The following is a 16,590-nucleotide window of genomic DNA, read 5'->3' as shown; positions in this document are numbered from 1 at the left end:
ACCTTAATGAATAAGAACAAGTGAATGCAGGGGCTTGCATGCATGCACATGTAAAGGAATGGATTTTTAGAGACTGGTTTCTAGCACTCTGCTGCATATATTTTACACTCTGCTTCTATGTCTTCCTTTATCCTTCTGGACATCTTTTGAGTTTGGTCCCAGATTACTGAGTAAAATAACAGCGTAGCTGTTACCGTAAGTCCAATGAGGATGGAACAGTTGATTGGACTCCTCTGTATAAGAAAAGGCTGCAACTGATACTGGAAAAACTGACCAAATAATTGAACTATCTAGAGGCTGACCAATAAAATCAACTCTGAAATAAAAAATAAGTAGCATAACATGACAATAGGTTAACAGTAACACTATAGTTAATAAAATTGCTCTCAATATTTTAAGTTACCAACTCAGACACACGTTGGTCACACACATTATCATAAAATGCTTAACCTCATCAAATGCCAACAGACACAATTAGCAAATATCAAATTTTACTTAAATTATAAATGTACCAGAGTTACAACACTCTGAAACATCATAGGCAGATTCTTCATGCTGACAATACAAAAACCCATACTCATCCCCAGAAACATTTCTCAATAGATCCCAAAGAACCTGACATGTGACTAAAACATTCCTGATCCCAGTAATCAGTAAGTATCTACAAATAAAACACAAAAGTAGTTTTAACCTAAATAAGCTCCAATCAATTAAGGCTGTACTCTAAAACTATCACCAAGCACCTACCCCATACTTTCTAATTTTATAGCTGTTAAAGAAATGGCAAGTTGAAGCAAAAATGTGAGTCAAATTTGTGAAAGAACATTTGATTAGCAAGAGAAAAACACAGCCAGAGTGAATTCATAAGATAGGGTGTGAGATGTATCATTTTAGGAAGCAGCTATAAGAATTGAAACTCAAGACATGAGAAAATGATGGTAACCAGAACAGGATCAACAGAGCAGGGGGCACTTATTAATGCAGACATTGCATTGTCCTTATATCATTAAGTTTCATTTCTTAGGTCAACTGAAAAATATAGAAATCATATGTAGATAAGGAATCACAGCTACAAGCCTGCTAACTTAACATGGCCACATGCTTATTAAAGCAATCAACATTTGAATTATTGACAGGTTCACCTCATTACTAATTTTATGTTCTTAACCCCAGTACATAGAGAGGCTTACAAATTGCCATAGGTATGTGAAAACTGGCTGGTATGAGGTAGAACAGAAGAGTTCCTCCCCTCAGGTTTCACCTAAATTATTTCTAGTTGGCCATAAAGATTATATCAATGTGCTCAAGTGAACAATGACAAATACTGATTAAATAATAACCACCTATCAATCTTAAAACCTGGGGACAGAGTACAATAAAATATTTGATTGGAGACTATGAGCATAAGCTTGCTTCTGCCACTCAACAGTTATGTAATACTGACTCACACACACACACACACACACACACACACACACACCCCCTTGCTTTCTCCATCTACAAAATTAAGGGAGAAAAACTAAATTATCTCTAAGACTACTTCTAATTCTAGAAGTTTAGAATTTTGAATTCTGTAAGTAGGCTATTAAAGAAACTGAAAGATTTTAAAACAGTCCTAATCTATTTTTGGTTTTAAATACAATACACTGAACATGAAGTTAGGAGGCTTTATTTAGGATAATTTAATAGAGAATAAAATTACAAAGCTTCTTCATAAAAATCAATTATACCTTCCTAAGATTTACAAAGAAAACCAGTGATCATTATAATACACTATATACACACAGGTATTCTCTAACAAAGCAGTGCTTCCACACATGATCAAAAGCCAACAAGACCAAAAGCTAAGAGGGAAGAAAAAGGATACTAGGAAAAACCATCCAGGTATAAAGCCTCCTCTTTAGGGAAACCATATAAAATCATTGTCAACGCATATGTAAATGTTCTGTAATAAGTATTCAGGGTGCCCAATAGGTATATGACAGAGTTGTAACATTTTGCCACTCAATCACCTTCCTTTGGACTCCCACAGAATTCACCCGTGAGCTTAAAATTCTGGAGCACAGAAGGGACTCTGAAAAGGTCAGATACACTAAAAATAAAAAATGTCACCAGGTGTGGCGGCTCACACCTGTAATCCTAGCATTTTGGGAGGCTGAGGTGGGCGGGTCACTTGAGGTCAGGAGTTTAACACCAGCCTGGCCAACATGGTAAAACTCCGTCTCTACTAAAAATACAAAAACATTAGCCAGGCATGGTGGCGGGCACCTGTAATCCCAGCTACTTGGGAGGCTGAGGCAGGAGAATCGCTTGAACCCGGGAGGCGGAGGTTGCAATGAGCCAAGATCGTGCCACTGCACTCCAGCCTGGGTGACAGAGCGAGACTCTGACCAAAAAAATTAAAAAAAAAAAAAAATCTAAATTGGGTTTACATTTTATAAAATGTACTGTATCTCACTTGATCATCAAAACTCTATAGGAAAGGCATGTGACTGCTATGTAGTTTTGTTTTTTAAACAAATGATGAGGCCGGCGTGGGGGCTCATGCCTGTAAATCTCAGCACTTTGGGAGGCGGAGGTGGGAGCATGCCCTGAGGCCAGGAGTTCACGACCAGACTGGGCAACACAGGGGGAGGCCCCATCTCTACAAATAAAAACAAATTCGCTGGGCATGGTGGCATGTGCCTGTGGTCCCAGCTACTTGGGAGGCTAAGGTGGAAGGACTGCTTGAACACAGTAGATTGAGACTGCAGTGAGCTGCAATCGCACCACTGCACTCCAGCCTGGGCAACAGAGTGAGACCCTGTCTCAAAAAATAAATAAATAAAATAAAATAAAATAAAAAATAAATAAATAAACTAAAGAGGAAACAGACCTAGAGAAGTTATTTAACTCAAGATCAAACTAAGTGGCAATGCTGTGACAACAATACCAATCTTTCAACTAAAACTATATGCCTTTTTACCCCATTAGTGCATACTATTGTCTGGTAAACAGAAAACAATGGGGCAAAGGCCATAATATTACAGCGTACTACACTTTACAGTTTAGAAAATCTTATATATTATTATTATTATATTTAATCTCCAACTCTGAAGTGGTACTATTCTACAGAGAACTGACAGTTTATGAGTTGGTGCCTAGTTACTGGATATTGGAAAGTGCTATCTGGTATGTGGAAGGGAGAAGTGGTCAATCTTGTCTAGAAGTCTGAAAACTAGCCATCATAGACCATTTACCCACATATCTTGACTTCTGAGATCATAGTGATTTACCAGTTCAAATAACTTGGGGAACACCAGTCCATAATGAATGACTGAGAAATTCCAAAAAGCTTTCTAATCTAAGCCTTCTTCAACAGAATCTTATACTAGATTCTTTCAGGAAAACATACAACTCTAAAAATCTAAGGTGAGCCAACACCCTTCAAGGAACAATCTAATCATTTCAAGAGATTACTGAAAAGTGTAGGTTTAATGACACTAGATTTTGTATTTATTACATACACACACAAAAAATCAAGCACAAACAAAACAAGCAAACAAGCCATTTACTGAAAACGACTGAATTACTGGTTTTATGTCAACTTACCACTGAAATGCATTATAATGGAAGTAGACCAAACCAAGACCATATAAAAAGGCAGCATTCTGTAAAGGAAGGGAAAAAGATTTTTAGGAAAAATACTTGTATCTAACATATATGATGTTATTATTGTAAAATATGGTATCCAAGATGTTTTAAGTCCTAAAATTCTATCACGCATTACAATATATTTTTTACACAGTATTTACATTATATTAGGTATTATAAATAACCTAGAGATGATTTAAAGTATGTGGGAGGATGTGGTTAGGTTATATGCAAATACTATGCCATTTTATATCACAGAATTGAGCATCCAAACATTGTTGGTATCTGAAGGAATTTCTGGAACCAATCCACCATGGATATTGAGGAAAAGACTGTAGTTGGAATCATATTGTATGTAGCCTTTTCAGACTGGCTTCTTTCACTTAGTAATACGCATTTAAGTTTCCTCCATGTCTTTTCATGGCTTGATATCACTGAATAATTTCCCATTGTCTAGAGGGACCACAATTTATTTATCCATTCACCTACTGAAGGGCAGTGTTATGGTCTGAATGTTTCTGTCCCTCCAGAATTCATACGTTGAAATTCTGATCCCCAAGGTAATGATATTAGGAAGTAGAGTCTTTGAGAAGTGATTAGGCTAGGGGGTAGAGGACTCATGAACGGGATTAGTGTCCTTTTCAAAGAGGCCCAAAAGGGATCCCTTGCCTCTTCCTTCATGTAAAGACACAGTGAAGGTGCCATTCTGTGAACAGGGAAAAAGGTCCTCACCAGATGCTGAATCTGCTGACACCTTGATCTTGAACCTCCCAGTTGCCAGAACAGCAAGAAATAAATTTCTGTTGTTTATAAGCCACCCAGTCTAAAACACCAAAATAACAGTGATCAGATGGCACAGATTCCAATCAACTTAGAGAGGTATTCCAGCCCCGAAATAAAAATATTTACTAGCAGAAATTCTATGGTCAAATCTAAAATTAAAAATCTATTCTTCAGGAATAAGAAAATGCTCAGCCTATGTTATCCTATTCTCTCTTGCTTGTATCTACATTCTTTCTCTGGTTCTTTCTGCTTCTTGAATTGGATTTAATTTTATATTTAGTACTGCCAGGAAGGTAGTTAGAATTCAAAGGAAATGCACAATATAAACCTAAAACAAATTTTAGTATTTAAGAAAAATAGTATCATGCCAATTGTCACCTAGGCATTAACATCTTGTGCTTTAAATATCATTGACTCCTTTTGCAGTATGAAACAAGACATGTGTCAACACTTATCCTGACTAACTTTGACCTCTGGATTCCAAATAGGAACCAGCTATTTATATAATTTATATTTATATAACTCCATGATTTTTTTCTTTCTTTTTTTTTTTTTAAAGAGACAAGGTCTCGCTTTGTCACCCCAATGCGATCACAGCTCACTGCAGCCTCAAACTCCTGGGCTCAAGCAATCCTCCCACCTCAGTCTCCCAAGTAGCTGGGACTAAAGGCATGTGATACCATGCCCAGCTCCTACTCCTTATTTTCAAAAACAGCAAATGTTTGAGTACCCAGTATATGTTTTATCAATAACCAAGCAAATCTATTTTAGTAAATCTTCCCTATTAAAAAAGAAGGTAAAGCTTTCATACTGATCTATGTGAACAAATTTCTTCGAAATTGTAAGTATCAAATTACAAATGTCTCTGATTTCTAAAACTTCAAAATTTTAACTATTATTACAATGCTTGTCATGCTGCCTGTGTTGCATCTCCCAAGAAAGACTGTGAGATAAAGGTTTTTGTACAAGTAGTTTATTTGAGAAGTATCTGAGGAAATACCTTTAATGAAGTAAAGAAGTGAGTCAGGAAAGGAAAGTATGCCAATAAAGGATGCATTATGGAGCCAATTATGACTCTAGGCAACTGGGACTCATGCCTGCTGGAGATCTCTGGGAGACAGTATGGAACATTTCTCAGAGTCATCTTGCCCTAAGTATGAAGGAACTAGGGTAATTATACTACAACTTCTGTAATTCATTATTTGAGAAAAAGAATCAATGATGTTTAAAGCCCAAAATGTAAACAGCTTGTCAGAGGCATCTGAACCAGAAGAACTCCATCTTGAATAGGGGCTGGGTAACGTAAGACTGTGACCTACTGAGCTGCATTCCCAGGAGGTTAGGCATTCTTAGTCACAGGATGAGACTGGAGGTTGGCACAAGATACAGGTCACAAAGACCTTGCTGATAAAAACAGGTTGCAGTAAAGAAGCCAGCCAAAAGCCACGGAAACCAAGATGGCAACAAAAGTGACCTCTGGTCATCCTCACTGCTCATTATACGCTAATTATAATGCATTAGTATGCTAAAAGACACTCCTAGCAGCACTATGACAACGTCAGAACTCTGTAAGGTCTAAAAAGGTGAGGAACCCTCAGTTCCGGGAATTGCCCACTGCTTTACTGGAAAACTAATGAACAATTCACTCCTTGTTTAGCATATAATCAAGAAATAACTGTAAGTATTGTCAGTTGAGCAGGTATTCCTTTACTTTCTTAATAAACTTGCTTTCACTTTACTCTGGATTATCCTCGAATTCTTTCTTGCGTGAGATCCAACCTGGAGTTTGGATCAGGACCCCTTTTCCAGTAATAAGCTGAGTGACTTTTCTTGCTTTTTAAAAATGCTAAAGTTTGTCCTAAAATTATATTGTGCATTTCCTTTGAATTCTAAGTATCTTTCTAGAAACACTAAGTTTCTTAAATACATTGTCAAATGTAAAAATATGGTAATTTCATTTTATTAAGTCCTCATTACCCCCAATTTTCTGAATGAGGAAATTATATTACAGAAGTATTCACAAATTCCAGGAGTCACAAAGGTCTCAGACAACATCCATTTTTAAAGTTTCTGTTTAAATTTTTTTAAATTTTAAATTTAGTTGAAACTTTTTAATCAGGATCATTCATCTACTATCCCACCCCCTGAAATAATCTGAGCATTTACTAGGTGCCAGGGACAATACTCGAGGGTTAAACAAACCAATCCGAATAAAATATACTTCCCCTGCTCTCAAGAAGTATGCAATCTAGAGGGTGGGGGAGAGGAGGCATGGATATTCAGAATGTGGTAAAAGTGGTAATAGTTAATCCAGAGTCATTTAGTGTTCTACCTAAAAAGTCAAGATTTGAAAGACAATGGGGGTGTGGGGGTGAGGGTGGTTGTGAAAGGAAAGGGAGCAACATCTTAACATCTATTTAGGCAACTGCCTGGACAGGGTGGGGTGAGCATACAATAGAAATATGAGTTTATTTTTATTTTATTTATTTATTTATTTATTTTTTTTGAGATGGAGTCTCGCTCTGTCGCCCAGGCTGGAGTGCAGTGGCGCGATCTCGGCTCACTGCAAGCTCCCCCTCCCGGGTTCACGCCATTCTCCTGCCTCAGCCTCCCGTGTAGCTGGGACTACAGGCGCCCGCCACCACGGCCGGCTAAGATTTTTTGTATTTTCAGTAGAGACGGGCATTTCTGATTTCAGGACACACTGTACATTCTCCCAACTTCATTCTTCTCCCTCTAGGAAATCTTATTCAATCCCCACCACCCTATAAATTCTATCAATCATTCAAGATCCATTTAAATGCCACCTTCCCCATGAAAGCTTTGCTTCCTGTCCCACCCACCTCAAACTAGAGGTGATTTTTCCAACCTCTAAATTTGGTCTTACTGCAACATCTCTATCATCTGACATTATTATGTAACAGTAAAAACTTAAGTTTTATGCAATATCTAACATCAACTCTTTCAAAAGGTTCTAAAAAAACTTATGAGGTGGTAGAGGGCTTCATTTATAGAATGAAGAAACTGAATCAGAGAATAAGCAATTTACTCAAGGAAACAGGTACTAAGTAGCAGACATAGGAACTGAAGCTAGGTCAGTCTCCAGAGCTCACTCTTAACTATTATACCATATATTTGTTATTTGTGTGTTGACTAAACTCCATCCGATCAAATAAAAATGCCATAAAGGCAGGAGTGATCACTGCCTGTATTCCTTGTCATCACCTAGCACAGGGTGCACTTCCATAGAGTAGATGCGCAAAGATTTACTAATCGAATCACCCAGTACAAGGGGACTTCAAAAAGTTCATGGAAAAAGAAACAGAATTAAAAGATAAAAATATAAACATTATTTCTCAACATAAGCTCCATCAAGTTCAAGACACGTTTGTAAGCAATGATACCAGCCATTTAGTCCAGCCCTAAACAACTGAGGGGTCCTGGGGATGTAGCCATGTCAATGCAGTCTTTTTTACATTATTTACTGAAGAAAAAAGTGGGTACCCTTTAAAGATTTTTTAAAATAGGAAACAAAAAGAAGCTGGCAGGAGCCAAATCAGGACTGTATCATTTCCCATGAAAACTCTAAAACATTGCCCTTGTTTGATGAGAGGACTGAGTAGAGGCACCGCCATGGTGAGGCTTTCCTGGGCATTTTTCTGCTAAAGCTTTGGCGTTCTTAAAACATACTCGTAATAAGCAGAGGTTATTGCCATTCTTTGGCTCTCCGGAAAGTCAACAAGCAAAATGCCTTGAGAATCCCAAAAAACTGTTGTCATGATCTGTGCTCTTGACCAGTCCACTTTCACTATGACTGGATCAATTTCTACCTCTTGGTAGCCATTGCTTTGATTGTGCTTTGTCATTAAGATCATACTGGTAAAGCCAAGTTTCACCTCCCGTTACAATCCTTTGAAGAAATGCTCAGGATCTTTTTTTTTTTTTTTTTTTTTTTTTTTTTTTTTTTTTTTTTGAGATAGAGTCTTGCTTTGTCCCCAGGCTGGAGTGCAGTGGTGTGATCTTGGCTCACTGTAACTTCCACCTCCGGAGTTCAAGCAATTCTCCTGACTCAGCCTCCCAAGTAGCTGGGACTACAGGTGTGTGCCACCATGCTGTTAGACATGAGTTCTAAATTTCTTTTCAAAGAATCAATATGTCAGTATGTTCAATTCTTTACCTTCTACTTTTAAACTTCCTCATAAAGCAACCTTTTTCGATTACCTGCTCCACCCTGACTCATTTCAATCACCTGCTCCACCCTGACACATTCTGATTACTGATTGCACCCTGACTCATTACCTGCTCTGTCATAACCATTTTTCCCACCAAACCACTCACCCCATCACTCTCTTTAAATCAGCCAATTGGAATTAGTTTAGCCTGGGCGGTCTAACCCTAGCCAATAGTGGAATGAAACAGCAGTAGGGGCTACGTGTGTCGGGGATAAGAACCCCCTCCCTTCCCTTGTCCAAGTGTGCGCTCACCATTGCTCCATCTGTAAGGGCGCACCCCCCTTCTATAGAAGTATCTTGCCTTGCTGAGAATTAAAAAGAAAATTTTATATTCGAGTGCTATTTCTTTTGCAGCACCGAAACTTTATGTATAACAATTTGGGGGCTTGCCCATGATTACATTCCCCTCCCGACAGTCTCTGGTTCTCTCTCATGAGGAGGCATGCCCCGCCCCTTGTGGTCACCTCAGGGGTGAGAAATCAGAACTCACCCAGTGCGAGGAATAACCCAAGCTCTTGGCAACATGACGGAGGGGGCACGCAGGGCGGGGGGGACTGGCCAGTAACCTAGCTTAAAGGATTCTCACATACCACAGTGATGACCGTACACAGACCAAGGAAGGAGAAGCCACAGGAGCCGGTAAAGTATTTCCTTGGTGGTAGGGACCAAGGTAAGAAAGCCAGGTGGTGGGGCGGGGGGGTGGGGGTAGGGGGTAGTGAGGTGAAGTACTCCTTGGTTGGGGTGGCTTACAGGTTAAAAAGAGGTGAGACATCCCCATTGGAGGGGACTGAACTTCACACGAACTTCCAGTAGTAGAAAAGGCGAGAAATTTCCAGTGGGGGAAATTGAGCCTCCCCACAAAAGGTGACAAATTTTCAGTAAGGGAAATTGAACTTTGAACCTTACCCCAAAACCATCAAGATGGGAAATACCCCAAGCAAGACAGGGAGCAAGGGGGATAAAGATGGTAACAAAGATATCCCCCCAGATAGCCCCCTAGGTCTCATGCTAAAACACTGGAAGGATAATGAAAGGACTAAACATAGGAAAAAGCAACAAATGATAAAATATTGCTGTTTTATTTAGACTCAAAGACCCATCCTCAAACCCTCAATCTTCTGGACAAAGTTTAGGTCGAATGAGGATGTAATATGTCAGCTTCTAATCCAATATGTTAATGATAAAAGTCCAGTGTCTCAGAATTAGGCTATGCCCTCTGTTGGAGGCATGGACCTGCCCTCCTTTTTCTCTTAAAAACAAATAGGGAAGAACCCAATCTGGCACCTCAAAATGAAAAGTCAGAGGAGCCAGCTCTCATGCCTAAAGACTCCAGCGCATGGGATCCCCTAAACTATCTTCCCCCACTCAGTGTCCCCAATCTTTCCCCTCAGACAGCCACTGCCTCCTCAGATCCCATTCCAAATTCCACCTCTACTCACGTTATTCCTCCTCCTTATAACCCTGACTCTTGGGAACTACCGTCCCATCAGCCCATTCCCTCCCAACCTAAAGACCCCTCTCTAAAAGGACTCCAGCGTGAGGTAGAACAATGTAAAAAAGATATTCAGAATTTCCCATTTCCCTCCATACCTAAGAGGTCAGCCCGACCCTCTTCCCTTTGAAAGCGGTACCATAAGGAGGGGGGGCCATTGGCTTTGTAAATGCTCCCTTAACCAGTTAAGAAGTCTAGAATTTTAAAAAGGAGCTTAAACCACTACTAGATAACCCTTATGGAGTGGCAGACCAAATTGACCAATTCTTAGGACCTCAGTTATACACTTGGGTCGAGTTAATGTCCATCTTGGGCATCCTCTTTTCAGGAGAAGAAAACAGTATGATTTGTAGGGCTGCTATGGTAGTTTGGGAACGTGCGCAACCTCCCGGTGAAAACGTGGTCCCGGTGAAACCGTGGACCAGAAATTCCCCGCCTGAGACCCCTGGTGGGACAATAACAAAGCAGATCAACAGGAAAATATGCAGGACCTAAGGGAGATAATAATAAAAGGAATTCGGGAGTCAGTACCCTGAACCCGAAATCTTTCTAAAGCATTTGATATACAACAGGAAAAGGATGAAGGGCCTATGAGATTCCTAGACAGACTGAGGGAGCAAATGAGGCAATATGCAGGCCTCAATTTGGATGATCCCCGTGGGCAAGGAATGTTGAAACTCCAATTTGTCACTAAAAGTTGGCCAGACATTTCAAAAAATTTACAAAACATAGACAATTGAGAAGACTGTCCCCTAAGTGAGCTTCTCAGGGAAGCTCAGAAAGTATATGTGAAAAGGGACGAAGAAAAACAGAAACAAAAGACAAAACTTACGTTTTCCACCTTCCAACAGATGGCTCCAAACCCAGGTACTTCTAGACAGAGTTTCCAGGGAGCTAGAAACTATAAAGGGTCCGAACCCTCTTTTAAAGGACCCCAGCCTCCATCTGGAGGACCAAGGTCCTCCTCTACCAGGCCCCCTAAAGAGTATGGTGGAGCAGGGTTAAAGAATCCCAGAACTAAGAAGGAGGAAGGACAAGATAGGTGCTATTGATGTGGAAAAACAGGCCACTTCATGAGAGGATGTCCTGAACTAAGAAAGGAGAAAGAAGCCCTTCTGCTCATGACTTTCGAGGAAGAATAGGGAGGTCAGGGGCTCTGTCTCTTTTTCATCTTGAGTCCCTCTCCGGGGTAAAAGGGGAAAGAGAGGGGAGAACAGCAGCAGAAGCGGCTGGCAGAGGCAGGGAAAGACAAGCAGAAAGGAAACAGAGAGAGAGAAAGCGGGGGGAAGGGGGGGAAGAGAGAGAGGGGAGAGAGAGGAGAAGGGGGGGAGAGAGAAAAAAAGGCAGAGAGAGAGAGAGAGAAGAGACAGAGAGACAAAGAGGGAGTCAAAGAGAGGAAGAGACAGAGACAAAGAGGGAGTCAAAGAGAAAGACAAAGTCAAAGAGACAAAGAGAGAAAGAGAGAGATATAAGTAGTAAAGGTAAAAACAGTGTACCCTATTCCTTTAAAAGCCAGGGTAAATTTAAAACCTATAATTGATAATTGAAGGTCTTCTCCGTGACACTGCAACACTCCAATACCACCTTGTCAGTGTAAACAAGGGCATAGCCCAAAAGCACTGAGGCCACTGACAACTCGTAGTCTTCCTATCAAAAATCCTTAACCCAGTAACCCACGGATGGCCCTAATACATTCAATCTGTAGCGACAGCTGCTTTGCTAACACAAGAAAGTATGAGGCTATTCTGTTTTAAAAAAAAAAAAAAAAAAGGATAATTCAACATTAATCACTAAAAATTCCCTTAACCCAGCAGGTTTCCTAACGGGATCTAAATCTTAGTTACTGTACAAAGGTCCGACCAGACCTAGGAGGAACTCCCTTCAGGACAGGACGATAGACAGTTCCTCCCTCCTCCTGGGTGATTGAGGGAAAAAGACACAATGGGTATTCAGTAATTGATAGGGCAACTCTTGTAGAAGCAGAATTAGGAAAATTGCTTAATAATTAGTCTGCTCAAACGTGGGAGCTGTTTGCACTCAGCCAAGCCTTAAAGTACTTACAGAACCAGGAAGGAACCATCTATACCAATTCTAAGTTAATCTGGACTAAACAAGGTCTTATTAATAGCAAAGGATAATTGAAATCCCAAACTTACAAGGTTTCCAACAAAAGTAAAGTTTGCTAAAAATTAACAGTGTAACATGTACTGTCCTAACTTCTAATCTTGTGGCCTTAGGCAGTCTAGTCCACAGACATAAAGGAAGTTCACTTTGGAGAAGAATGAAAAAAAGGGGGGGGGGGGCGGTGGGGAGGGGAAGAATTTATATAAAAAGAATGTTATATGGTAAATTCTTGTCCTAAAATAAATTAACTGGTTGTTTAAAGAAAGGGATGTTTGCAGCAAGTCAGAAAGTTGAGGTATGTTGAAGAATTGTCCGTGAAACTCGTGAAAAAAAAATGTTATAAAAGGGAATTTATGCAAGAAATGTTATATAATTTAAAAGTAATTAGGCCTCCTGAATGTAAAACTATTGAAGAAACAGTTTATGTGCAAGGTTTGTAAGGAAAGTAAAATATACCTTTGGTAAAAGGATTAAAAGGAGGCATAAGAATGTGCATTTTTACCTACATTAAAAGGTTAAAGAAATATATTTTGTTTTAAAGGTTTGAGCAATTTTTAAAATGTTAATTGTAAAGGAAATTCTGTGTGTAAACATATTGGCTAAAGTTAAAGGGGTATCATCCAGTCTTTCTGTGAATTGGACATTAAAACAAAAGCACAACAGGTTTTTCTTAAAGCACTAACCTGCTCTTTAACAAAAATTATAAAAGGTTAAAAAGAGTCTAAAAATTTTACCTTATGGTCAGACGTTAAAATTGGATAAATATATCTACAAGGTTTTATTAAAATTGAGTTTAACATTAATAACACACTAACATAAAGGTGAAATTTAGCTTACCTAGTATAAAAATCATACAGGAAGCACTGTCAAATATAAAACGTTGTTTGGCTTTCTTCGGTCTAAAAACTAATAAAAATGGGTGCTAAGGGAAATTTCTCAGTAAGAAGGCACCAAGGACTATAAAGCCCATTGCTTATGTCCCCACATTTAAAACAAAAGATCAATTTCTTAGAATTTATATACTTGGTTTATCTTCCACTTTCCTTTCCTTCAAAACTAAAAGTCTTTTAGCACAGGTACCACCCCTAGAATTTCCGGTAAACCAGCACCAGCCTGAGGATCACGTTCTCATCAAAGGGTGGAAAGAAGGAAAACTCAAGCAAGCCTGGGAAGGACCCTACCTTGTGCTGCTAACTACCGAGACTGCTGTTCGTACAGCGGAAGGGGGATGGACTCATCACACCCGAGGCAAGAAAGCACCGCCCTCTCCAGAGTCGTGGGCCATAGTCTCAGGGGAAAACACTATCAAACTAAAGTTAAGAAAAATTTAACTCTCTTTCATCTATTCTATTACTCTTTCTTCTTTCCTCGTTCTATTGCTGACCATCTAGTTGTAACATAACCAAGTCAATTTCACCTCAAACTATTGCATTTGACGCTTGCCTTGTTATACCCGTGGGGGCTTGCCAAGTCAAAGACAGCTCTCTACTTCAGAAAAGTACCTCTGTCCCTCCTGACTCTCCTCAGACTGGGCCTTAGTAAATTGGGACCATTTAATCCAGAGAGATTTCGATAAAGACCCTGGTGTCAACCAGGAGTCTTACTCCCCGATGTAGAGCTTTTATGCTGTAGTTAGTCCAACATTCTGTGGAGCACTAAAGAACAAGAATGGACTGCCCAAACTGGTTTTTGTAATTTCCTAAAACCATACATTTTACTAGAAGGACAGCCCTCCCCCCGTCAGCTAAACCAGTGTAATTCTATACAGGTTATTATCTCAAACGCTCAAAGTTCTTCCCCTTTTCTAAGCCAGTTCCCTTCTTTAAGCCGGTTTTATGGTATGGGGGCTGATGTTTCAGGGACAAACCCTATTAGATTCTTTAAAATGCGTTTCTTTAATCTCCCACTGCCTGCACCTTCCTCTAAGCCTCCTTCCAAAACCTCTCACAACGGAACAATTGCTCCTCCTCCATCTAACGACAAGACCAAGATAGCTATCGTAAAAGTTAAAGACTTAAAACAAACTTTGGCAATTAAGACAGGATATCAAGATGCAAATGCCTGGTTGGAATGGATCAAATATTCCGTCCACACGTTAAACAAAAGCAATTGTTATGCTTGTGTGCACAGCAGGACAGAGGCCCAGATTGTCCCCTTTCCACTAAGGTGGTCCTCCAGTTGACCTGGTGTGGGCTGCATGGCAGTTCTTTTCCAGGATTCTACAGCCTGGAGGAATAAGTCGTGCCAAGCTCTCTCTGCTATATCCCGAAGTCTGGCACCCTGCGGGTCAGCCCCCGAGGGCCATCCAGCTTCCATCTCCCAGCCCCCGAGGGCCATCCAACTTCCGTCTCCCAACACTAAGTTCACTTCGTGTCTCTCACGACAGGGAAGAAACAGCGTTCCTTGGAGACCTGAAGGGATGCAGTGAGCTTAAGAATTTTGAAGAGCTTATCAATCAGTCAGCCCTTGTTCATCCCCGAGCGATGTGTGGTAGTACTGTGGTGGACCTTTACTGGACACTCTGCCAAATAACTGGAGTGGCACTTATGCTTTAGTCCAACTGGCTATCCCTTTCACCCTGGCATTTCATCAACCAGAGGAAGGAAAAGTAAGACATCATAAAGTGAGAGAAGCCCCTTATGGGTCTTTCGACTCTCATGTCTATTTAGATGCAACTGGAGTCCCACGGGGAATACCAGATCAATTTAAAACCTGAAATCAAATAGCTGCAGCATTTAAGTCAATATTTTGGTAGGTGACAATTAATAAAAATGTAGATTGGATAAACTACATCTACTACAACCAACAGTAATTTATTAACTACACTAGAGATGCTGTTAAAGGAATAGCTGAACTAGGGGCAACTAGCCAGATGGCTTGGGACAACAGGATAGCCTTAGACATGATATTAGCAGAAAGAGGAGGAGTTTGCGTCATGATGAAAACTCAATGTTGTACCTTCATCCCAAACAACACCACCCCTGATGGACGTATAATAAAGGCATTGCAAGGTCTGACTGCTCTATCCAATGAGTTAGCCAACAACTCAGGGTTAAATGACCCCTTTACAGGATGGCTAGAAAAGTAGTTCAGTAAATGGAAAGGAATAATAGCCTCAATTCTTACTTCCCTCGCAGCCATAATGGGCGTACTTATTCTTGTCAGGTGCTGTGTCATACCATGCCTCCATAGGTTGATGCAGAGGCTCATAAAAATGGCACTTACTCAAACCTCCCTTAACTATTCTCCACCTTATCCAGAGAAGCATCTTCTTTGGGAAAATCAAGCCAAACAACTAAGCCAAGACATGTTTAAAAAAAGTTTGAAAAGAAAACTGTGAGGAAATACAAGGGGAGGGGTTGTTAGATATGAGTTCTAAATTTCTTTTCAAAGAATCAATATGTCAGTATGTTCAATTCTTTACCTTCTACTTTTAAACTTAACTTCCTCATAAAGCAACCTTTTTCAATTACCTGCTCCACCCTGACTTATTCAATCACCTACTCTACCCTGACTCATTTTGATTACCTACTCCACCCTGACTCATTGCCTGCTCTGTCATAACCATTTTTCCCGCCAAACCACTCACCCCATCACTCTCTTTAGCCAATCAGAATTAATTTAGCCTGTGCGGTCTAACCCTCGCCAATAGGGGAACTACACAGCAGCAGCGGCGGCCACGTGTGTCAGGGATAAGAACCCCTTCCCCTCCTTTGTCCAAGTGTGCGCTCACCATTGCTCTATCTGTAAGGGCACACCCTTCTATAGAAGTACTTTGCCTTGCTGAGAATTAAAAAGAAAATTTTATATTCAAGTGCTATTTCTTTTGTGGCACCGAAACTTTACATATAACAATGGCCGGCTAATTTTTGTATTTTTAGTAGAGATGGGGTTTCACCATGTTGGCCAGACTGGCCTCGAACTCCTGGCTTCATGTGATCCACCCGCCTTGGCCTCCCAAAGTACTGGAATTACAGGCATGAGCCACAACTCCCAGCTAAAATGTTTTACAGAGTTTGACTCTTTTTGTTGACAAAAACGTATATAATAAGGTTCAGTTCTACCTGAAGTTTCAGGCATCCACTGAGGGTCTTGGAACATATCCCTCATGGGTAAGGGGAACAACAGTAATTGGGTTCTAAATAATAAGATTCTATGTTGTTAGAACGTTGCCAATTTGGGGTTGGAATAAGAATTTGATTGTAGCCACCACCAAGCACCCCATACCCCAGTAATCATCTTTGAAGACTATTATATTTTTATGCTAGGATATTAACAAATAAAACCATGCCAAAATATTACAAAAACATCAAATGTCTTAATTTT

General features: G+C 40.1%; 1 protein-coding gene across 16 annotated transcripts in view; it reads right to left on the bottom strand.

Annotated features, from left to right (window-relative positions):
- KDM6A (lysine demethylase 6A) overlaps positions 1–16,590 on the bottom strand; it is a 234,187-nt gene that overhangs the window by 95,019 nt on the left and 122,578 nt on the right. For all 16 annotated transcript variants that reach the window (XM_054470663.2, XM_054470666.2, XM_054470665.2 and 13 more), the window contains exon 5: positions 3,592–3,650. In XM_054470663.2, coding sequence (XP_054326638.1) covers positions 3,592–3,650 — 59 coding nt within the window. The remainder of the gene's footprint in view (positions 1–3,591; positions 3,651–16,590) is intronic.

The sequence above is a fragment of the Pongo pygmaeus genome, chromosome X, assembly GCF_028885625.2.
Source record: "Pongo pygmaeus isolate AG05252 chromosome X, NHGRI_mPonPyg2-v2.0_pri, whole genome shotgun sequence".
NCBI lineage: Eukaryota > Metazoa > Chordata > Mammalia > Primates > Hominidae > Pongo > Pongo pygmaeus.
The sequence above is the reverse complement of the archived record's forward strand: the minus strand, read 5'-3'. Positions and strand labels throughout refer to the sequence as shown.